The 25,556-nt window shown below is 45.9% G+C and overlaps 1 protein-coding gene across 2 annotated transcripts in view; it reads right to left on the bottom strand.

The window, feature by feature from the left end:
• The window catches only part of LOC116941212 (drebrin-like protein), a 120,303-nt gene that overhangs the window by 63,617 nt on the left and 31,130 nt on the right, over positions 1 to 25,556 (bottom strand). For both annotated transcript variants that reach the window (XM_032952024.2, XM_032952023.2), the window contains exons 3-4: positions 8,833 to 8,945; positions 7,010 to 7,084 (exon numbers count right to left, since the gene is read on the bottom strand). In XM_032952024.2, coding sequence (XP_032807915.2) covers positions 7,010 to 7,084; positions 8,833 to 8,945 — 188 coding nt within the window. The remainder of the gene's footprint in view (positions 1 to 7,009; positions 7,085 to 8,832; positions 8,946 to 25,556) is intronic.

The raw sequence follows: 25,556 nt of genomic DNA on the forward strand, positions 1-25,556 counted from the left end.
ACCTTGCGACGACCTCGCGTGATTTAAGCGCGTGGGCTGGCGTCACGCGGCACGGCCGACGACGTCACGTTCAATGCTGCGGGCGAAGCGATAACTGGTGATGTTTGGCGCCTACACAAATAGGTGTGCGCCGGCGTGCATTCCGTTCGTACTGCGGAGCAACACACCACACACAATTCTGCACGCGCACATTCCACTCTGAACGCTGCTGCCGCTGCCTTGGTGGCATTGTTCGCACACAACGCTGGGGACTTGCAAATCCAGAGGTCGCCGGTTCGATCTCCCAGCACGGCAGTTGAAAGAGCGATGAAAGTTTCATAAATCCCGCCCCCCCCCACCCCCGGCACCTCTGTCCACACGGCAATATACATTATTACACCACAGTTAAGTGTATTTGGTAGGTGGTGGGGTAATGGTTGGTCGAGGTGGAAAAGTTGGTCAAAAATACCCTGTCCTAGAGGGGGTGCTCTCGAGCTCCCCCGAGTGGAGACCTTCCACCAGCAGTGGCACAAGCAGGCTATTGCAGGGCTGCGCCTTTACCACCCTGGTCGAGGCCCTTCCACCAGCAGTGGCACAAGTGGGCTATTGCAGGGCTGCGCCTTAACCACTCGAGTGGAGGCCCTTCCACCAGCAGTGGCACAAGCAGGCTATTGCAGGGCTGCGCCTTTACCACCCTGGTCGAGGCCCTTCCACCAGCAGTGGCACAAGCAGGCTTTTGCAGGGCTGCGCCTTTACCACTCGAGTGGAGGCCCTTCCACCAGCAGTGGCACAAGCAGGCTATTGCAGGGCTGCGCCTTTACCACTCGAGTGGAGGCCCTTCCACCAGCAGTGGCACAAGCAGGCTATTGCAGGGCTGTGCCTTTACCACCTTGGTCGAGGCCCTTCCACCAGCAGTGGCACAAGCAGGCTATTGCAGGGCTGCGCCTTTACCACTCGAGTGGAGGCCCTTCCACCAGCAGTGGCACAAGCAGGCTATTGCAGGGCTGCGCCTTTACCACTCGAGTGGAGGCCCTTCCACCAGCAGTTCCGAGACGTGCTATTGCAGGGCTGCGCATTTACCACTTTTACATTCCATGCTAGGGTGTGGTTTTCAGGACCCTTATTAGCCCCAAGTGACCTCGGTGAGCATGCCCCCCCTCCCCCGTGACCTTTGCTAGACTTTTAAAAGGCTCCAGCTCCCTGATTATGATTATTAGAACCATGTTTTATTTATTTACTTCGAGGTGGGCAAGTGGCCGAGGGGATTTTTCACAATGCATTGAGCGATCGATCCCTGCTCGCCTGCATTCGAATCCAAACAGTCACATCGTTGTACGGTGCACAAAGAGAGCACAAGAAGAACAATTGTACATCCTTATTCACTGCTGGATCCAGTGCTGGATGTTGATTGACCATAATGCTACTTTTTTATTTAATTTGAAATATTCTAACAATTTCATTTATCCACAATACAGGTTTTTTTTGGGTGAGATTGCGTAAGTATATAAAAGTGTCGTTAAACCCGCCACCACTTGAAAGCCAATTAGTAAGGTTTGTCACAGAAACAGAACATGCCAATTTGTTACGAGTACAGCACACCGGTGTGTTGGAGAGAAAAGCCACACCATTTACAATTTGAGTAGAACATTTCACCAGTTATTACAACCAGCTTCATCAGGCAACAGCCAGATTTGTGGAGAAATCCTTCCGTTTCGTTCCTTAAATATGAAGTCCAAAGAAGGATGAATGGAAATGTGGTGGATACACACTTCGGAGGCCAGTTAGGAGCAGCAGCAGCTGATGCTGGGCAAGCGCGGGTTACTGATGTGCCTCCAGGATTAATTCTGTGGCATAATCTTCCAGGGCACGCTGTGATCACCGAGAACCGACCGATACAACGTATAACGACGCAATTCCCCGATCTACAAAAAATATGAAGGAGACATCACGGCGATATAACTCTGCTGCTCCCGACGCGGTCATCTGCGCTTGACCACCCGAATGTGAATGTGTAGTCATTGCTCTGTATCTGCATCAGCAGCCGTACGAGAGCAGAGATCTTCCAGGGCCGTTCCCTGGCGTAAGGTGAGAGTTCGCTAAAGGCGTCGCAAACCTCTGGTGCCACGGCACAAGTAGCGCAATTCGATTGCGACCGGTGGAGTGCATAACAAGTTTGTTGTTTTTTTGTCGTTCCCCGAGTTGGTGACAACTGTGCTACAGTGAGGTGAAAAAAAGTATTTTATCCCCTGCTGATTTTGTACGTTTGCCCACTGGCAAAGAAATGATCGGTCTATAATTTTAATGGTAGGTTTATTTGAACAGTGAGAGACGGAATAACAACAAAATCCAGAAAAACGCATGTCAAAAATGTTATAAATTTATTTGCATTTTAATGAGGGAAATAAGCATTTGACCCCTCTGCAAAACATGACTTAATACTTGGTGGCAAAACCCTTGTTGGCAATCACAGAGGTCAGACGTTTCTTGTAGTTGGCCACCAGGTTTGCACACATCTCAGGAGGGATTTTGTCCCACTCCTCTTTGCAGATCTTCTCCAAGTCATTAAGGTTTCGAGGCTGACGTTTGGCAACTCGAACCTTCAGCTCCCTCCACAGATTTTCTATGGGATTAAGGTCTGGAGACTGGCTAGGCCACTCCAGGACCTTAATGTGCTTCTTCTTGAGCCACTCCTTTGTTGCCTTGGCCGTGTTTTGGGTCATTGTCATGCTGGAATACCCATCCACGACCCATTTTCAATGCCCTGGCTGAGGGAAGGAGGTTCTCACCCAAGATTTGACGGTACATGGCCCCGTCCATCGTCCCTTTGATGCGGTGAAGTTGTCCTGTCCCCTTAGCAGAAAAACACCCCCAAAGCATAATGTTTCCACCTCCATGTTTGATGGTGGGGATGGTGTTCTTGGGGTCATAGGCAGCATTCCTCCTCCTCCAAACACGGCGAGTTGAGTTGATGCCCAAGAGCTCCATTTTGGTCTCATCTGACCACAACACTTTCACCCAGTTGTCCTCTGAATCATTCAGATGTTCATTGGCAAACTTCAGACGGGCATGTATATGTGCTTTCTTGAGCAGGAGGACCTTGCGGGCGCTGCATGATTTCAGTCCTTCACGGTGTAGTGTGTTACCAATTGTTTTCTTGGTGACTATGGTCCCAGCTGCCTTGACATCATTGACAAGATCCTCCCGTGTAGTTCTGGGCTGATTCCTCACCCTTCTCATGATCATTGTAACTCCACGAGGTGAGATCTTGCATGGAGCCCCAGGCCGAGGGAGATTGACAGTTATTTTGTGTTTCTTCCATTTGCGAATAATCGCACCAACTGTTGTCACCTTCTCACCAAGCTGCTTGGCAATGATCTTGTAGCCCATTCCAGCCTTGTGTAGGTCTACAATCTTGTCCCTGACATACTTGGAGAGCTCTTTGGTCTTGGCCATGGTGGAGAGTTTGGAATCCGATTGATTGCTTCTGTGGACAGGTGTCTTTTATACAGGTAACAAGCTGAGATTAGGAGCACTCCCTTTAAGAGTGTGCTCCTAATCTCAGCTCGTTACCTGTATTAAAGACATCTGGGAGCCATAAATCTTTCTGATTGAGAGGGGGTCAAATACTTATTTCCCTCATTAAAATGCAAATCAATTTATAATATTTTTGACATGCGTTTTTCTGGATTTTGTTGTTGTTATTCTGTCTCTCACTGTTCAAATAAACCTACCATTAAAATTATAGACTGATCATTTATTTGTCAGTGGGCAAACGTACAAAATCAGCAGGGGATCAAATACTTTTTTCCCTCACTGTAAATCAGTCATGTCAAGAGACAATGAATCCATTTAGAATGACCCACGTAAGATACTTTTCACCGTAATAATTCAACAAAATAATTCCAATTTCCTTTTTGTGTCATGTTTTTTTTTACCCAGTAGGGGGAGCACTTTACAATGCACTCTTCAATGATATTTCCGTACGACACAGTGGGGGTTTTTTCTTCTTCTTCTTCTTCTCAGAGCTAGGATTTATCCAAATCAAGTGGTAACATTTTTTGTTTTAATCCGATGGGTTTTCTGTGCATTCATTGGTGACTGGGCTGCGCCAATCAACTTGCAACGCTTGAGAACCTGGTCTCACCACACAAGGGTGCCTGGATTTAACACCCAGGATTCTCAATGTTGCTGGCTCAGCGCCCTGACCTCTGAGCTACCCAGCCCACATTTTAACTGGGATATTATCTGAAACTCCCTCCAGGCGGCAGATCCTCACGATGGGAAACGACCGTATATACAATAACAGGGCAAAATAATACTTCCCGTGCCTCTCGTAAAGTGGATTTTTTTACAACCATAATGTTATAATAATCGTAATAATGTGGCCTTACAAGAAGACATGGAATTGGAAGATGAGATCAAATCCCAGTGGCCTGGACTCAACCCATTATCGCCCCCTCCGGAGTTGATAAAAAAAGAAACCTATCGCCACACATTGAGAAAAGTCAACAGTAGTTGCCGTCCTATGGAGATACTGCCTCCTGCAATAGGCGCATGGAATTTTCACGATTGGTCATCAGAGCCAGGGGACTCTTGTGACTTTTTGACTCGGGGGGGGGGGGGGGAGGGCAAAGATCCACGATAATCTCATTTTGATTCGCACTTCATTAACTTGATTTTCTCAAAATAAAAAAAACAAGTTTCAAATATACCCGGTTCACGTTTTTGCAACAAAGGGATTTAAAAATCGGCTGACCTTTAAAGTTCATCGCGGCTTTTAAAAAAAAAATTCGACCTTTAAAACTTGTAGAGCAGATTGCATGGAAATCCATTATATATACCGTTTCACAACAAGCAATTATCTCCATTAAATATAATTGGCTTAAAAGAAAAAAAACAATTATACATTACTTCTCATTAAATATGTAATAATACAAGTGCAATTATTCCGTATGGTCAAATCAACGAGCAAAAATCACGCACATGCCAAGCAAATGTACCTAATTGCTTCCGTAATACTACCCAGACCTTAAATTCACTCCAAAATTTTTCAAAATACCATGGCCTCATTAAAAACAACGCTGGGTTCATGCAAGAACAGCGTTAGATGATTCCGCTAAAATAAACAAAATATTGCGCACGCTGCCAACACACAGCTCTCTCATGCGGTTCACATTCACCACTGCATCTGATAAGCCAGAGAAATGATAAGCCACTCGTGTTTAATTATAATCCAATGCACATGGTCGGTCCTAATGATCTTAATCAATGTTTGACGCAGAAAGTAAAATAACGAGAGCAAACACATACTAAGCACACTGTAAACTCATCACTGAGTGACCTGATTTATATTTATGCGCAGACTTGCTTATCCAATTGTAACATGGAAGGAAAATTAATAAAATAACTCTCCCACCGACCGTACTTCCAACGTAATGCTTTCTCGAAATGCCTATAAATAAATCACCCAAATTGCACCCCATCTTGTCAAATCTCGGAATCTATGCCTGGTTGAGCCTGGATTGTGCTTCAATGGGTGGCCGCTATGCATAATAGGCGTTATAGACTCAACGTGAATGGAGGAGGCGGTTCAGTGCAGCAAATTGCATTGCTGTACTGTATTTGTATGCTCCTAATCTAAAGCGGGGGGGGGGGGGGGGGCTTGCTCACCCGCACTCGCCAATGTGATGAAGCATGGTAAAAATAAGCCAAATTGTACGTGCACAAGAATATGTGTTGGTCTTATCTTATTCTACACTTGTGGACGGCCTTTGATCAAGGCGTTTTAACATCATTTTAAAACGAATGTGTGGAAACAAATACATTATTTGGATGAGGAATGGGTGGACGCGATGGAGGGCGTGTAGGGGTTAGGGGAGGGAAGGGGTGGAGGGGAGGGGGGAGGGAAGAGAATGGGCAATGGAGAAGAGGTGAGGCTTTGAGAGATGATCGGAAGGAGGTTACATCTGTGCCTCCAGCTCAGAGGGCCCATCGCAGTTATTCCTGACAGAGGGGAATGAGCGTGCAGAATACGTGGCACTGCAGTCGGAAGCGTGTTTCTTCGATGGATTTCAAGACATCCCAAGAGAAATGTGTACACGGAAGAACCCCCAATGGGAATAAATAATAAATATTGTCATTCCTTACCTAGAAATGCCTCACTGGCTCTTAAGACTGTTTTTTTTTCAGAAGGGTCCTGCATTGGGATATTTGGCCAATTAAATTATCGAGCATTTGGCACATGGGAGAACCCGGAGAAAATCCAAGTGCATGCAGGGATTTACACTCGAGCATCGTCATCTCCCAGGGCCACCTCACGAAGCTCCACGCCTGCCTTAATTACCAGGCAAGGCCTGGTGGACACGCATCCAAGAACCAAGCAGTCTTAAAAGCTTGCTTGGCTTCCACGGTGTGATAAAAATCGCAACGAATGCACGGTTATTTTCTCCCATTGAGCACACGCAGCACTCGCTCGATCGTACGGGGGACGCAAGGACCATGACAGTCCCTTGGAGCAGTTAAACGGTTCGTTTACGAGCAACGTGTGGGAAAATTTGAACGAAATGATTGCGCGCGTGTCGTGACGGACCACGGCGAGATCCGACCGTGTCCGTCCCGTGCTCGCCGAGCTGCGTTGGATTCCGAACCGATACGTTTTAAGGTCGCGCTCGTTACACACAAAAGTGCTTGCCACAAATGAACCGCAGTACCTTGCCGATCTTGTCAAGAAGCATAAAACGTCACTCCAATTTGGTGATCCTCGCAGGGCCTTTTGGCTAACGACTGAACAAAGACGTTCATCGCATCGCACACTTTCAGACGCGCTTCTGCTGGCGTCTGGAACGCTCTTCCCTTCTGATACTAGGAAGCCACTGGAGCTATGCCCTTTTAAATAAATTCGATTGAAAACTCATTTCTTTAGAACCGCTTTTTGTGTTTCCTTTGTTGTACTACCTCCACACCTCCGATGAGCTCGGTTGGCTACGTACGATGCAAAAGAAGTTCCACATACATACATACAAATGCCTACCTTGAAAAAGTTGGCCACGGAGTTCACGTGGTTGGCACAAGTGCCCTTCCTTCCATCGCTGACTCCCTCTCCGATCTGCCAGTCGGCAAAACGGCAACAGGAAGGAGGCAATTACTCGAGATGAAAACACAGAGAGGGCGCCCAGGGTCACGGTAATGAGCCACAGAAGCAAGGAATCTGCTGAAAACGTCCGCTTTTTCCTGGGATCATCCACAATTACTGTTATTATTTGGCTTTTCACGAGCATGCAAAAACGTATCTCTGAATATAAGAATATAAAAAAATAACACAGGTGTTAAGATGTTAACACACCAAACTGAAACCTTTTGCAAGGAACCAAGTCTGCATTAACCACATATACTTGTGGTGAACATGCAAACAAAAACATGCTCTGATATTATATGCATTGTCTTTGAAACTGCATTCACAATGCGAAACTCGGAATTATTGAGGCCAAATACGACGCGTTGGCGATTACAGAACAATAATTCGTTAAACCCCGACTCAGTGACCCAAATATTCACATGTCTGTAACGACATCTCTGCCACCAGCACAATGAATTAATAAACGCACTTAAGTTATTCACGAAACAGGGCTAAGAGCTGTCAAGAGGTATGCAGCTGAGAAGTTCACATGAGGATATCAGTCTACCACATGAGAACACCTTAAAATACCACAAATAGTAATTTAGAGCCCTTGGCCCATCCACTGCTAGACTAAGGGGTCATTTGTTTGACTGTTCTTTACCCAGTGCAGGTTATCAAATAATTAGGGGCCCAGGACCGGTTCAGTTTGATTACTCGCCACCGATGTCAGCCATGGCTAGGTGTTGAACCCGGGTCGCTGTGGTTCGTAGTGCAGTGCGTGAATCCGCTACGCCACTGCAACACGCCAAAACAACAGACAGCAATAGCCCGGTTTACGTCAGGGATACACTCCTGAAAGGTGCGATGACGAATATGGAAACGTCAATCAAAGCGATTCACAGGGTAGGTGGTGGAGGCGAAGGCTGAGAGGCGGCAGATAACGAGAAAGGACGGACGATGACGCTGTCAGCGACCTAAGTGTCGGCTTGAGGCAATGCAAATCAGGTCGTGGTGTTAATAATAAAGTGACGACGTGTTTGCAAAACGCCGTAAAAAGGGTGGCATGCCATTGGTGGTGGGGGGAGGACTGCAACCTGCCACCTTTGTCTCTCCAACAATTATCAGAGTGTTTTTTTGTTGGCATTTTGACCACAAGTATTGCGGTCAATGCAGACATGATTCCTTGTAAAAGGTTTCAGTTTGGTGTTTTAACAAATTAACACCTGTTCTGTTGCCAGATAAAACGGGAAAAACTCATTCTCATATTTAGGTACTGGCAAAGGAGGGCCCATGATGTAAATTTGCCTACTGCTCGTGTTGTGCATGTCGAGGAATTGAATGTGGGTCACTGTGACTGTACAACAGAGCGTGAACCGCGAGCTTCATTGCACGGTGGTGAGATGTTAACCAACTCGCTTGGCATTCAGGAGTTCGCGGGTTCAATCCCGAACCTGATGCCTGCTGTTTTATTTGGATTTAGCGTGTTCTCCCCGTAGTCGCGCGGATTTTTCTTTGGGTCCTCCGGTTTTTCCCTCCCCATTTAGAAACATTTGTTTGAGAGTATTTAGATTTCCACACGATAAGCCACTTCGTTGAGTAACCCATTTGTGGCCAGGTCGCTTCAGACAAAAGAGCTACACAGCTCAGTGGGCCTAGCCTGGTAAAATAAAAAATAGTTTAGTTTCGTTTAAAACTGCACATATTGCCGAGTAGACGCGCACGCTCGGACCACTCACCCAATTGATGAGGACGTATTTGCAGAGGCCAGCCTTTGAGTCTTTAACCTTGCAGAAGGCATACATCACCTTGCCGCTATTGAGCTCCTCCACCATCTCCTCCAGACCGTTTGCTGCGCACGGCAAACCAACAGACACGTGTTTTCACTTGCCACGTGCGTGTTCACGGACAATATTACGATGCAGAATTGTAATTTTGTTTGGGTCAGGCAATGTAACTAACTGGCCAAATTTGTGTCGTTAAGACCCAGCGCCACCTGAGACGGCCAAACAAATTAAATTGTCACGTGGTGTACAAGCAAAGTACGATTGTTTCAGCTGACCGGTAAGTTTGAAGAGCCATTCTCAAATTTGTTTTCAACAATAAGACACGACGTTCCGCTGGAATCTACGTCAAGCATGGCAACAGCTAAACATGGCAAGAGCCAAGAAGGACAAGATCCAAGAAGTCGGAATAAAAACAAATGCAGGAAGTGAGACAACATGTGTTTTAGAACGACACAACACCAAACCATTCGACTCTACAGGGTGACTCACGACAAAAAGATTTTAGTTTGTTTTTGTAAATGGTGTGTGTGAAAACAACAAACTTATTTATGTAGACGTAAATTCACGTTCTGAACGGATGGCATCATAGAGCTCAACTCAAAACAGGAGGCTTGCGATATTTAAATCCCAGTCAGAAGGAGACTCGGCTAATCATCCTGTCAGAGTTATTGAAATAATAACGGCTTTGTGAGAAGTTAACAGTGGCCATCGATGGAGGGATTGTCCCCTAACCATGGGAAGATGTCATTTTTCACCAGGGACACAAGCGAGGATGTATAAATGTATGTTGGACCTCTTTTGCACCGTACGTAGCCAACCGTGCTAATTGGAGCTGCGGCTGAGCACCACCCATATCCGCCCGGCACGTGGTATTTTAGGAGGCATTCGGAGGACTAAAATGTGAACTTCCATTCCCTCAGAGACTCTGGCACAAAAGGCCAGCGAGGCATTCCACAGCTGATTGATCGATGGCAAAACAATCAACGATATGTGGGGGGGAGAAATACTGCCATTAATCTTGCATTCGTGGTTGATACAGTTGCTTAAAACAGAGAAATAAACAACGCAGATAATAAATAATATACAAAAACGCCACAATTTCTGGTGTAAAGAAAAGAAGACATTTCATTTAAACATAGTAATGTTTGTAATAAAAGATATGTGGCAATAGCTTAATCGCGATTTGCGACTAACAGTAGCACATGCCGGATGCTGAAACAGAAATCGTTGCTATCTAAGGGTTACGTTTAAAATAACATATATTAACAAGTATTTTTTTATATTCTTAGTTTTTTCGGTAAAGTCACGTTGAAGAGAAACAACAAAATAACAAAACATATATAAAACAATAAAAAATTCTCACGACGTTTCGACCATAACTCAAACGGTCATCATCAGGTGTGTCGGTTTGCATAAATTTATTTTTAAAACGGCACATTTATTTATTTATAAAAAACGTTGGCGTCACGCGCAGCGATTGGCAGTTTGCCCAGGACTAGTCCATCTATTTTTTTTTTAAAAGAGGAGGGGGGAGACGAAATTTTTTATAATGTATGCAAAAAATTCGTCTCCCCCCTCCTCTTTTAAAAAAAATAGATGGACTAGTCCTGGGCAAACTGCCAATCGCTGCGCGTGACGCCAACGTTTTTTATAAATAAATAAATGTGCCGTTTTAAAAATAAATGTATGCAAACCGACACACCTGATGATGACCGTTTGAGTTATGGTCGAAACGTCGTGAGAATTTTTTTATTGTTTTATATATGTTTTGTTATTTTGTTGTTTCTCTTCAACGTGACTTTACCGAAAAAACTAAGAATATGAATTACTGCAGTCACGAAAGCTTTAAATCAAAATTTAAGTATTTTTTTTGCAAAAGACGAACGTTCGAGTAAACAGCGATTACGTGCGATGATAGATCGTCGCCGGGTTGATAAAAGAGAATAAAAAAAACGTTTTGAACGAGGTCTTGTTTATTTCATTTAACGTTTATATAATCTGAGACTTGGGTCAGCAAATGTCAGAGTGGGGCCTTCTGTAATAACACGCTACGTGCCCGGTCGTCGTCGTCGGCCTGAATGCAAATGCGAGGCGGTGGAAACGTGCACGCGATTAACTGCCCTAAATCCCCACGGAGGAATTACTGTCACGATTTTCTGAAGTGTGCTAAAACGAGCAAGAAAGAGGCCTCTTAGTGAATTTTACTGGGTCAAAAGCTATGACGCAAATACTAATTTCCCCTCCTGCCTGCTGCCCTCTGTCCACAGACATCAAACCTCACTGCCCCAATGCTGTTAAATCCCACTGCACCGCCACGCCTCTCTCACTGGAGGTCTTTTCTCTCACTTTCTGACGACGTAATCACGATAATCGCTTGACCTCTTGACGTATAAATCAGTGACACATTTTACACAATCCGCACCGCTGTTGTGTTTTTCAGTATGTAAAGCTACACAGTGTGCACACAAACATATATAAACAACAAATCAAGAGTTACATGGCATATAAGTGGTACACTCAAATTGGTATCACTTCATAGGAAATCTACAGTTTGCTTTCACATGATGATACAGGCCAAATGATAGGAATGTGGCACTTCCAGCAATGGTCCAGGCCTACCAAGAGAGATGAGCACATCTGACACTGAGGTAGGGAGACACTTTGACGTTTGACGAGCCATGAATATCAAACAGTGCAGGGTTATAGCAAGTTGACAAGCTACTCTACAAAGGACGCTTCTCTTTAGCTGGGGGGGGGGGGGGGGATGCAGGTCTAGAGATGAACACACAAAACACGAGCAGTCGCACAAACGGATATGCATGCCAGGCACGCGCTTATCAAACCCTTACACAGCATGATACATTTAAACCAAAAATATATATATATTTTTGTTAATAATTCATTTATAATCTTACCAGAAAGCTATACAGATCTGGGCACTGATGTTGGTAAGCTGCATGGTAAGTTTTTGTAGTGACTAGTCCAGGGGGTTTTGTGACTTTGCCAAGAAGCAGACCTGTGACCAAACATTCTGAAGCGGCAACCTATGGAAGATTAGTCCTGAGGCTCGCCAAGACTTTTCAAACCGCACAAAGAAATAGCAGAATTATACAAATTTGCTGCATACACAAACACGTGCACACGGTCACCTACATCTTCATTCTGCTGTGTTAAGGAGTCTGGAGACCTTTTTTTACACAATGAACAAAATACTACTGTACACTGTTTAGACTATGTCTGTAAATCCCGCCCGTGAAATGTGTTCACCCACAATATGGAGTGGAAGGAAAACATTCTCTGCTGGACTCAGCCCAGAGATTCCACCTCAACCATTGAACAGCTTCAGGAATCTCCACAGCACTGTGTGGGGGTAATGTCCTCTAAAGTTTAGAACCGGGAACATGTAAATCAGGAATAAGCAGCAGAATAAAAGTGAGCTGAAATGCCACACTAAACAAAATTAAGTGAAGGTGCAACCGTGCATTTACTGACTAAAGCCACTGCTGGCGGAGAGGCCCATGCTAGAGGGAGTTCTGGAGAGCAATTTGGTTTACTCTTCCAAGCCAAACATCTTGGAAGAGGTGAGAGTACCCATGCTTTACCCCCTCCCCCCCCACACACACACGACCCACGTGTGTGGGGGGGGGGGTATAAATACTAATTCTGATTCTGAACTGTGCCGTAACAACTTCTGCTGCTGGGTGGACAGAGGCTGGGGTGGTGGGGGAGGATTTGAGAAACCTTGCTGCATTGTTTCAACTGCAGCGCCGCGCCACGAGGATTGAACCAGTGGACCTCTCGATTCCAAATCCAGTGTGCTCGCCAATTCAGCAAGGCAGCAAAAACAGTAAAGGAATTAAATTCGGCAGACGGAATTGCTCGGTGAACACAAAAGGCGTAGAGTTTGTGTCACGTTTGAAATCTAAACGTGCAATCTGTTTGCATTTTTAAGGTTCAACGTGCACGAGCCACAACCTTCTGCCCTTCCCAGATGCCAGGAGTCCTGAGTTGAGGCTTCGGGCCTACGCAATTTCTGTGCCTTTGACCGGGGCTCTTATCAACTAAAAAAAAAAACTTAAAAAAAAAAGGTTCAACCTGGACACGTACAGCTTACGGTTGGTTACGATCAGAAGCAAATGACAATTGGGCCGTTTTTATGAAGGCGGATAACGAGAGCACGGTGATATTCGTCTTGATGGGCGGCTGCACAAGGACGATTGATTTCCAGCATTTCTGCCCCGCACCGAGGTGCACTTGAGATGTTGCGCACTGATCAAAACCTCTTGACTGAAAAAGCTGAGATTCTCAACGAGCCTGTATATCCGCATGGTTTACCAAATGAGCGTGGTAATTTTGCATGTGCTCGGTGTGACATTGTCATGGGTGCGAAAAAGTAGCACCAGGAATACATTTTGAAATCAAATTAAGTTTAAAAAATTTGTGCAACTAAAATTCACGCAATTACTTCATTATTTAATCGATGAAAACCACATTTTAAACGAATGATAAATGGTTTTACATATAACACCATGGGGTAATAAAACTGTCAACTTGTATTTATCCTATTATAAGACTTGCAATCCAGAGGTTGCCTGTTTCATCTCTCGGCGCGGGAGTTGAACCAACGTTAAAAACAATTTTTTTAAATCCTCCCCGCCCGCCTCCGTCCACCCAGCGGTGCACATTGGGCACCACCACAGTGAGTCGATCGCCAGCTCCCGTGTGAGTAGTTCCATCTCTTCCAAAGATGTCTCGCCAGCATCGAAGTGTACACCCCATTTGCAGCGGTTGTGCGAGCAAGCTATTGCAAGGGGCTGCACTTTTTACTTTGAACAATCGTTGTATGTATGTATGTTGAACTTCTTTTGCACCCCGTACGTAGCCAACCGTGATAATTGGTAATGCCAATGGCGGAGCCAGGATTTTCAGGTAGTGGGGGGGGCAACCCCTCCAGCAATGAAAAATGATAGAGGAGTTGTTAGTAAGTAAGGACTTGTTAGTAAGTAAGGAGTTGTTTGTAAGTAAGGACTTGTCCCTTGTTTTTTATTCGACGCGTGTGCGGCGATGGCGCTGCCATCGATCAAGGGGCGAATTTGAACCGCGTTGTGTGATCGGCATCGCGCTCGCTGAAGGTGTTGATGCCTTCAGGGAAGTCGTGTACTGTGTACACAACTGCGCACAATTCTGTGAGTCACTTATAACTGCTTCGCCGTTACTTATTGCCAATTCTGGACTCAAGACTATTGTCCTATCATTTCATAGAGTCCCTGGCACGTAATAATATGCTACACAGTGGCAGTGGCGGTCACAAAATGCTAATGTATGACTAAAAAAACCCAATGATCCGATCTAAATTAGGGATTTCGATCGGATCATTGGGGGGACACGTGCCACCCCCCCCCCACCCCCCCCCCCAAAAAAAACTAAACACAAAAGCAGTTCTAAATAAATGAGTTTTCAATATAGATTTAAAAGTGCATAGCTCCAGTGGCTTCCTAGTATTGGAAGGCAAGAACGTTCCAGACGGCCGCAGAAGCGTATCTGAACGCGTGCGATGGACCAGTGAAAATGCAAGAAGGGTGCATTAGGGTTACATGCCATTCCTACAAGTGCTCTCATATCATCCTTCAATCCACCCACTGACTTGTACCTCCGCCTTGTCCCGGTCTTGGCAGCAATCACCTACTTTGTATATTAAAAGTACTGTACAGGATATACAGGAATAGTGTGTGTGTGTATGGATTGCTGTGTGTATCAGGAGCAGTTGCCATAGCGATCACGCGGTTTGAGACACTCCTGGTGACCTTGGCAGAATTCCTGGGCGTGGACAACCCCGGCGAAAATTGGAATCTAAAACTGGGCCTAGGCCTCCCCAAGGTGAAATGAACCTAAAGTGAGCAATGGGTGTGTGGCACATTAACATTAGCGGTGGGAAGACAACGGCGGTCAGGTAAAACACTGGAGAAACCACGATCTGTGTGCCGACAATATCTTTGTCCTTTTCGTGTTATTGCAGACATCTGTGCAACTATGGTAACAGCCCCAAAAAAAGTTACTGTTTATTGTTTACACGAGCACAGCTCCATAAAAAATATATATATAGCCAAGCGCCCCCCGCCCTCCCAGGGCTGCGATCTTACTAACAAAGTGCATGGTAAAAAGCTTGCACTCGGAAACAGAGGTTCTTGTATTTTTATACAGCTGCATAAATCAACATCACAATACCAATCATCAACACTGGAATGCAAACAAACAAACTGCCTGGCCTGCGACCATGCACCCCCCCCCCGCTTCGTGGGCGACCAAGCCCCTCAGAATCAGAGGTTGCATTTGCAGCCATATGCGAGTTTCCATGCCGCAAAAATTGTTTCACGGATTGTGAATGTGCTTGCATTGCTTGCTTCCAAAATGCGATTGCAGGAGAGAGCAGCATTAAGATCGGATGCCCGCAGTCACACGACGCGATGTGAAAAGCCCATGCAGCTGCGCGTAGTAACTACATTTATCAGCTCGGGGGGGGGGGGGGTACGACAACAAATCGGTCAAGTGGGGCCCCCCAATATTGGATTTGTCTCACACGATCGCACCGAGGCAATTACATATCCCGGCTCCTCTTGCCTAATCACATCGTTACGCTCAGGGTCTCGAACATTTAGCGCTGTAGGGACGCTCCGTCTTTGCAAAATAAGTTGTTGTTCCGATTTAAAGCTTTCGTGACTGCAAGGATTCATCTTCTTTGGTTCTTTCGGTAAAGCCACCACGTAGAATGGCCGAAACGTCGTGAGAAGTTTATTGTGTTATATTTTATTTTATCAATTTATTGTTTTATTCTCATTCTACGTGACTTTACCGAAAGAACCAAAGAAGTTGTTGTTCTTTTACACTGTTGTTGAAAAATATTTCATGGTGGTTATCAAGGGGGTCCCCCCAAATCGTAGCTTTGGCCACCGGGGGGGGGGGGGGTGGGCAAGACATGTTTTAGTGCAACAGTCAGTCAATTGGCTTTGCAAAGCATAAGTATCCAGCAGCGCAAGTTTAAGCAAGTTTTAATTTACTGGGTCTTAAAACTTGAGATTTGATCTGTTGACCTTTACAAAACATATATACGGTAAATGTGCATTTACCAGTCATGATCCTGTTATTTGATATATTGAGAACTACAAATGATCAAGCACCGTGGAGGCGAGGGTTGGTGGGTCACACGAATGTTGTGAAACGCCCTTCCCGCGAGCGACAAGGAACCACACTCTTTGGTTGTTTCGGTAAAGTCACGTAGGTAGAAATAAATCAAATAAATCACGACGTTTCGGGCGCAACACAAGCGCTCGTCTTGAGGTGAAATTTGCGACAGCTGCAATGTCTGCAATGTCTGCTCCCTTGTGTCTTTCGAGGAGAATGCGATACAGCAAATGTGGACTTCATCTGTTCCATCCATGACGGGATAGAGTGTTGCACCCTCGCATGTGTGCCTTTTCCCCAGGTGCTCCGGTTCCCTCCCACATGTAAACACACTCGTTCATTGGCTGAAAAAAATCGTAATATCTAGAGGGCAGCAGAGCTTGGGTAACTGTAGTTTCTGGCTCACCACGTGGCCACTGGCTGCTTGTCTGCAGTCCCTCGTGCTTCTGGATTGTTCTCTCTCTCTTTCTCCAGCGAATACTGTGCCGCGCCTTTACAAGTTGCAATTAAAAACGAATTGAAATTATGGCTCTTGAAATAAGTAAAGATAGTCATATAACTTCCCTTGTTAATTAGGCTACAACTACAGGAGCTTATTCAAATCTTCCCCCCCCCCAAGGATGTATCGTAAGGGCTTTAGGGCTGAAATATAATTCGTGTAGTTTCTGCAGCAGGCCTCATTTATTGGTCTAATCGGCTGCAGCAATGTTCTGTGAAGCTCACTGGAAAATGCACATCAGGGAAAGATGTTTAAAGCCATAAACAAGCCCACTTGTCCCGACAACTTTACCATCCCAGACTGTTATAATTCATCGCACTCATTTGACGTTTTAACCTCGTCAACGGTTATGAGAAACACGATCATTTACGAAAAACAAATTGAACCAAAACATTTTTGCAATGTGCAAAGAAGCGTGGAGAGGTGATACGCCTGTAAAATTACATTGAGTGACAGAACGAAGAACACGTGGATTCGAGAACACACTAGCAAGGCTTCTGAAGTTCAAAATGATGAGAAAGGTAATTGATCTTGGGCAGAACACGTCGTTAAACTATTTTTGAAACTAAAAAGCCGATTTTTTTTTCATTTTACCTGGCCACACATGATAGCTCAACGAAGTGGCTTATCACGTGGAAATTTATAGCGGCCAAAAAAATCTAAAACGCATGTTTCTAAATCTGGATGGGGAAAACCGGAGAAAAATCCACACGACCACGGGGAGAAAGCGATAACATGCAAACTCCACATATAAAGCAGGCGTCAGGGTCGGGATCGAATCGACAACCTCCTGTATACAAGGCGAGGTAGTTAACATCTCGCCACTGCGCCGTTAGAGAAGGGATGCTGGCCGACGGTCAACAATAATTTTCGATTGAGCCGCGGAAATGGAATGGAACGCATCCATGGAGAGAAATATAGCCGTGACATCAGTTGGTTTGCTGGTGCCAGGTGGAGTGTTAACATCGCAGCACTGTAAATCTATGGGCAGTGGCTCTGGTTAGCCTTCATCCAGTAGTGGCTTGGCCATAGCTGATAATAAATGGCTGAAGACAACACAGATAACGAACACGTTTATTACGGGGTGTTGTTTATTCGCTGCCATGAGGAGATTCAAAGTGCACTGGCAAGGATCGGCCTGGCACACACACCGCTCTGGCCGCAGCCGCATGCGAAGGGCCTTTCAACAGACACCCAGCAAACCCTCGCACAGCAGCCAGCTGGGCTAACACGGAGAGGGGAGGAATTATAATTTAATGGCCATTAATAATAAAGCATAGGCGGGATATCGCTCAGTCGATGCAACAGCAGGGCCCCCAATTCATGAGATCATGGGGTTAATATTGTGGGCGCAGTTGGCTCGGCCGCCACTCTCATAATCATCATCTCTGTGGGGTGGATAAGCGATCACCTCCCCCTGGTGAGGAGCCACAGCAAAGGGTCGCTGGGGACCTCAACAGGGAGAGAGGTAAACGAGCAAAGGAGCAGCCCTGCAATTGCCTGCTCACGTCACTGCTCCCAGAGGGCACCTTTTCCAGAGGGTATTTTTGTCTACTGGCCAGGCATCTTGGAAGAGGTGAGAGTATCAACACTTTACCTCGCCGCACATGCGCGACCTGTTGACTCAACCATGCTGTATCCATTTATACTGCTACGTGGGCAGACACGGAGGGGGGGGGATTTAAAAAACCTGCACCGCTGTCTCAACTGCCACGCCGGGAGGTCGAATCGAAACGGAGACTTCAGGTTATTAGCTCCAGCGAGCTAACTGCAGCGTCCTAGGAAGTGAGCAGAGGTGTTGGCACTGACAGATTGGTCCCTCCATGGGCTCTGCGCAAAGCTCGTCGGAGTAGTTTCGACATGGGAGAATCGGCGAGGCAACCCACCGAGACGGGCTGCCAATTAAACCTCCGGAACCACCCAGCCTGCCGAAACACGGTGTTTATGCGAAGCGTCGACTTCTAAACCAATGCATTCATCGGTTACGGAAGATCTTGGCGAATGTGTTGTCACCGGAAGATGGCATTCTATATAACTCGACAGGAAAAAATAATAAATATTCACGAGTGATTGTAGTCACTAGTTTATTTTTTCACGAAAAGAGGTAGTTTTTTCATAACAATCTCGGTTTCCCAAAAAAAAAGTAACTCCCAACACTGCACAACCTGTGGGTCTACCCCAAAACAGAATCTTTATCCCACATTTGGGGTGGCCTGCCAAAGTCAACTCGATAACTAAAAAAAAAAATATACAAAAACCCTTTCCACGTGATGGATGATCCAGCCCTGTCGATCTCTTATGCCACTCCCATCATGGATCTGTTGCATCGCCTCTTCTGAAGATTCTCGTATGGCCACCGCCCTTCTACTCATTTATTTATTTTCCCGGTAAAACCCACCGAGCCATTTGCTGCATTTCAGAGGCGACCTGGCAACACATGATAGCTCATCGAAGTGGCTTGTATTATCACATGTTGCAATTTATAGTCGGAGCCAATGAATCTTGACGCGTGTTTATAAATGTTGGAGGGCAAAAGCCGGAGGAACCCAGAGAAAAATCCGCGCAACCACCACGGGGGAGAGAGAACACGCGGACTCCAAATATTCCACAGCAGGCATCGTTAGGCTCCGGGATCGAACCCACGACCTCCTGCATGCCAGGTGAGGGAGATAACTTCACCCTGCCGACGCTTTGCCCCCTGCATCGTAAACCATGCCGCTGAACTTCAAAACTCGTTACCCTCGATTGCGACTGCCCGCTCGTTTACCATTCCCAAGTCATCCGTTGCCGATGGTTATTAGGTTGATAGTAGAGTCTAGACCTTCCGTCAGAACCTGTCAACACATGGGAACAGCTGTCTTTCCTCTTTAAAAAAAGAGAAACCTCACTACCCGCGGCTGCTTGCCCACCCCCCCCCCCCTCCAGCAGACAAAATATCAAGGGCAGCTATCGCCATCCTAGAGTCGGGGGGATACTGCCCCATCGCACAAATGCAAACTTGCGTCCATGGCTGGCTGGCTGGCTGACGTCTCTCCCAACAACGAGCAATGACGCCCGGGGGGTGCCACTGTTTTATTAGGGGCGGAGGACTGGGTGGGGTAGGGGGGCACTGCGCAATCACGCTTTCCAACGACAAATTTCCATCTGTTCCTGGAAAATGCTTAACGATAAGTGCAGACGTAATTCAGGACGGGGGAGGGAGGGACAAGATGATGAGACACTGCAAAGGGTGGGGTGGGGGGGCAAGCCACGCGGTGCCTCTCTTACATGCGGGTCGAGTTATATCCGCAGCCATCTGATAATTTGAATCGATTGCTCATCCATGGTATGCCTGCCGATGATTGAGAAGTGCCAAACACGAACACTGGCTTATTTTTTTATTTAATTGATGAAGTCTGATGCGCCTCTGCCTTGCGAACTACAAATGATGATTTTGGTAAGATAACATGACAGTGCAAGGGAGGAAATACTTCAGGCAGAATGAGGCCAACAAAATACCAGGCAGTGTTTTGGCGTCGAACAAGAGAAGGGGGGGAAAAATATCGTGGATAGTGATTAGCGAGAAATCGCCTCCGGGGAAACAGATTGCGCGGGTGGAGGGAGGGGGTGGTTCAGAGTTCAATTCTTGCCCCCGCCGAGTGACGCCGCGGGACATCATCGAGGTGCCCTGAACAACGAAGTGAAGTGTGGCATCGGCAGGGGGAAGGGTGCGAGGGTGGGGGACGAATGCCCTTCAGTTGAGCGACTCAAAACGTGAAACGCAAAAAATCACAGCACGATAACCAGGCGCCGTTACCGAAATTATTGAACGCGTTATTATAGTCTTTAACTGGCCAATAAAAGCTTTGCTTGGGAAGCAGGAGGGTACTATGTAAGGAAGATGATTTTTCACATAAACACTGTGCAGTCACAGCCAATGGGGATTAAGTTAATCGTAATTAAATCGTCTAATGTTAACGAACGATTATATTTAACCTGACATTGGTGGTTGGTGGAACCGACTTGCTCACAATCGGTCATCACTCGAGGTTTTTATTTTACTTCACTTTTATTTGACCAGGTAAGACCCACTGAGCTATAGAACTCTTTTTCAGAAACAAACGATAGCTCAACGAAGTGGCTTATTGTGTGGAAAATGTATAGCATCCAAATAGTCCAGGCGCACGTTGATTCTAAATGGAGGGAAAAACCGGAGAACCTGGAAAAAAATATCCACACGACCACAGGGAGAGAGACGCACAGACTTCAAATAATGCAGGCGACAGTCGGGTTGGAACCCACGACCTCCTGCATACCAAGTGAGCTAATTAACATCTCGCCACCGCCGGCGCCCAAATTACCTGCAACCAATTTACAGCGTGACAAATAGGCGCCATTAATATGTTATTAAACCGCAGTGCTCGTGAAACTCCCCTTCTTGTATATAATAAGCACCAGGGTTTACCATTGCAAACAAAAACTGGGATCACGATTTAGATCTATATATATAAAAGGGAAATTTGTGAATGTGTGTCTGTTCGAAATGTTTAGCATACTTCCCGACATGCAACAAACGTGAAATTCGGCATGTGGGTAGCTTCCAGACTGTATACAATGCAAAAAAATGTAAAAATAGACTTTTGTATTTGGGGGGGGGGGGGGGGGCGCAATAGTTCATATATTTTGCACGGCAAGTGAGCGGTGACGTCACATCTGTGATGTCACCCGCATGCGGCAGCGCCACGCAGTGTGTCTGCTGACGTCACGCATCCATCCCCCACGTATTAATCCAAGACAAAAATCCAAGTCTCGGGCGAAGCCGGGTAGTAAAGCTAGTATTTAATATAGTGCACGTAGTAAATACCGGAGCAGGTATTGGTGGGGTTTAATTGCCTGCATTGGCCCTTGAATTTAACATTGAGATATGAACTCTGTCGTCCTGCCCTGGTGTCACTTGTCATTGAGCGAGTAGATGGCCCAGTATCAAAACGGCATTACCCAACACAGCGTACAAAGACATAGGCAATACGTTAGGAATGCCCATACCCTGTAAAGCCATGCGATACAGCCAATTTCAAAATATTATGGTCCAGAATCAACCACATTTCCATTTTTTTGTGTGATTGACATCCGAATACAATTACACTCATAGCACTTCTCAGATCGTGATACGAGTAACGCGATACAGGGGCTGCAAGCATTTCCAATCCTGGTATCGCAAGCATTTGATAAGATACCTTCAAGCATCGCTGAGCCCGAGTGTTAAAACTCTCACTGGTTTCTACTCAAGGAATCAATTGCGTATGATGCATACCTCCACACGAATGCAATATACACGTAGTTGCCTTTACTGTGAGGATGCTATGCCAATGAAGGTGTCTATATTTTGTATAAGCCCTATTAATTATACAGAGAAGAGCGGCAGTGCAGTGGTTCACGTACTGTGCTCTGAACCGGGCCATTTGTTTTTTTTTACCAGGTAAGGCCCACTGAGCTATATAGCTTTTTTCAGAAGCGACCTGGCCTCAAACGATAGCTTAACGAAGTGGTTTATCATGTGGAAATTTATAGCAGCCAAATACTTTAAAACGCAAGTTTCTAAATGTGGAGGGAAAAACCAGAGAACCCGGAGAAAAATCCACGAGACCACGGGGAGAGAGACACGCAAACTCTAAATCTACAACGGGCGACAGGGTCGGAATCGAACCCACGACCTCCCATATACCACGCGAGGTAGTTAACATCTCGCAACCGTGATGATGATGATGAGAGAGAGACATGCAAACTCCAAATATACAGCAGGCCACCTACGACCTCCTGTATGCCAGGCGAGGTAGTTAACATCTCGCCACCGAGGCAAGTTCATTTCCGGCCACGACTAACATCACTGCAGAGTGGCGTCCGAAATAATTTTCAGGCCCTCCGTCACCAACCCACTGTTGTGGTGATTTATGATCAAACCACCTCGATGAACCAGCACAGTGTGGGGGGGGAGGGGGGTGGCATGCCTTCATCCAGCAGTGTATTGGCACAGAACTGTAGGAAGATTATATCAAGCAAACACTTTAATTATAGTCCATATGGAGTAAACACACCCCCTCCAAAACATACCGCGCAGGGACAACTTCCAGCAGAGTTTCCGTTTCACGAAAATAATTTGCATGCAGCGGGCGCCACGCGTGCCGCGCGTTCCGCGAAACGCGACGGCCAGCAGAGGAACCAAGGTCACGGTGGCTCACCAATTTCCAGATGCGCAAGTTGGCACGTCGTCGGCGAGAAAAAAAACACACTTGTGCCGCTGGCACCTTTTTTTACTTGCTCATTGCTACCGGTTGGGTTACAGCGTTACCCTTTGACGGTGTAACCGTCAACCGCATCAGAAGATCAACACACCTCCTTCGTGAATGGAAAACAGTGGCCGTGGCCATACAAACGAAGCTATGGATCATATAGTAAACACAGAAACAAATAGAAATACATGTAGACTCTTAGAAATACATATATTCACAGACAAACAAAGACATACATTAAAGACAAGCCTCCTTCAACTGAGGGATAGCAAAACTACACAAACTGCCTCTCTGAAGTCCTCTCATGGCTAGGACACCTCGACACTAGAATTCAGCTCCTCAACATATTGCAATGCGCACGAATAGAGTGGAATGTTACCTCTTCACTGACATTGTATCCCTCGGAATTCTGTGGTGCGTTACATCTCACAGACAAAAGTCAGCGAGGGAACGTTACTGCACTCTTAGAGACGACCTTAACAAGTCCGTAAGCACGTCTAATTTGTTTTAAACCTGGATTTCAACCTGTCGTTTCTGATGTAATCAGGAGAGAACCAACCAAAACTCAATGGCTATCTTGAGGAAGACCTGGATGGCCAAATTACTGTGCGAATAGTTCTTACATTGCTGCAGGTCACTAAATTGTGCACGTAATATTTAAAAAAATTTGTGATATCTTATAACAGTGGCAAGTAGTAAGCTTACACGAGTCTGTGAATGATGAGAAAACAGCATCATTGCAACAGAAAAATCAGCGCAGGCCCGCAAACCATGAATTTCAAACAACATTCAGAAATGCGTACAAAAAGCACTCAACCTCGTGCATTACACAAAAACCATAAACAGTTTCTGAAGAACTGTATTGTGGTCATCTGCATCCTGGTTGGTAGCGACCTAAGACAAGAACAGCACAACGCAGTTAATTGGGAACTGCTGACTTGTAAACAATGCCCCATGGTTCTTAAAGTCCACTTTATAGCAGATGGCGCACTTTGGTGAATATCTGGTCAATCTACGGCTTCTGCTGGACTTGGTACCGTCTATTCTGTGGAAAACTGTAAAGACGTGATGACCACCGGGTTACGGTGATATCACGTGCCATGCAGCAGAGCATGATGGGAAGACCCATCGAGTGCTCACAATTACAGATTTTCGCTGGACAGAGAGCCCTCGCTTAACACTTGTTCATAGAAGACGCTTTTGTTGTAACACGGTTATTCCATTAGGGAACACTTTGTGCAACGCGGAACGCGCCCCCCCCCCCCCCCCCCCTTATAACACGGCTTCTGGGCGGTCCACGAAGAACTACTTTCTTGAGCCGCACGGCTGAGCGGTACACGATACAGCACGTGGAATGAAACAGGAGCGCGGCGGCGTACCCTGAGCTATTTGTCCCACCATCATACTGTGTGTGCGTACATCGTTTCTCGCCAAACTTTATCCTTACATTATTTCTCATGGGGAAATTGCTTTCACTTAACGCGTTTTTCGCTTTAATGCGACACTTTTCAGGAACGCATCTCCCGCGCAAATCGAGGACTCGGCCGTACAGAGCTCACCTGCTGCGCGTGTCACGACCCTTGGTGTTTCCAGCCTACGCGCGCATTTCTGTCTAAACGAGCTTCTCATCTAGTTTGCGATGACCACGAGGTTACCCAGCCACCAACAACGATGGTCAAGGAGACCGTACAGTACTTTGACGTCTCAATGTGGGCTGTTGTACTTCTAAAAAGTCTCAAACACAAACCGCGATTTTAACATCTGGAATGCACCTTCTAGATCTTAAGACAGGAGAAGGAACGGATAAAGCTGCGGTATTGGGGGAAAAAAACAAAGCAAATGTATAACCAACAGAACTGTTTTTTGTCTATGAAGACCTGATTCAAATACAACAGTTAACTTTGTATTTGGACATACAATATCAGTGCAATCATTTGAACCTGCACCACCGATTAGCACCTATGGTGCGAAAGAAGTTCAACATACATACATAAAACCTAGAGCAAAGGGTGCAGCCCTAAAATCGCTTGCTCATGCCACGACTGGCAGAAAAGTTCTAGAAAGTCCATTTTGGGCTACTTTGCCATGCCGGCCAGATGTCTTGAAAGATGTTTGAGTAGCCACGCTGTACCTCAACCACATGTCGATCTGGATTTGGGTTCCGAATGTTACAAAATAATCCTTAAAAACATGTTGAATATAATTGAGAATGGATTTCAATCAAATAAAAAAGTACACATAACTCGTGTTGTGTTGAGCCTACGCATTTAAAAACAGCGTCTCTGTTCCGGCTGTGTACTGCTGCTTGTTAAAGTGTCTCACAGCCACTTCACGCAATGTCAACATGTCATGTTACGGGAGAAGTGGCCCTGTCAAAAAGGGGTTCCCAAAAGCGGTTTAAAAAATATGTACAAGGCTCGCAACCTCGTTCTCTCTGTCCAATGCAGGGGGCAGAATAAAAAATAAAAACCTACATATGAAAAGGAGGTTTTTTTACCTTGGAATCAAACGCGTTTTTCTAGCTGATGTCAGCGTACCCAAACAACGTTGTCGAGCAGTGAGCATCTCAGGACTCCGGTCCTCGTGATCAGTGGTCAGTTTTGTGAACGAAATCAGCGACATAAAGAATATTCGTCAAAAAAGTTTTGTCTTCCTTAAAGTTTAGTCAAAGGACAACCGAGCGGGCAAAAAAAATCATCAAGCGTGGCGACGACTACGACTATGACAAA

Source organism: Petromyzon marinus, chromosome 11, assembly GCF_048934315.1.
Source record: "Petromyzon marinus isolate PM22_M1 ecotype Great Lakes invasive population chromosome 11, UKy_Petmar_22M1.pri1.0, whole genome shotgun sequence".
NCBI lineage: Eukaryota > Metazoa > Chordata > Hyperoartia > Petromyzontiformes > Petromyzontidae > Petromyzon > Petromyzon marinus.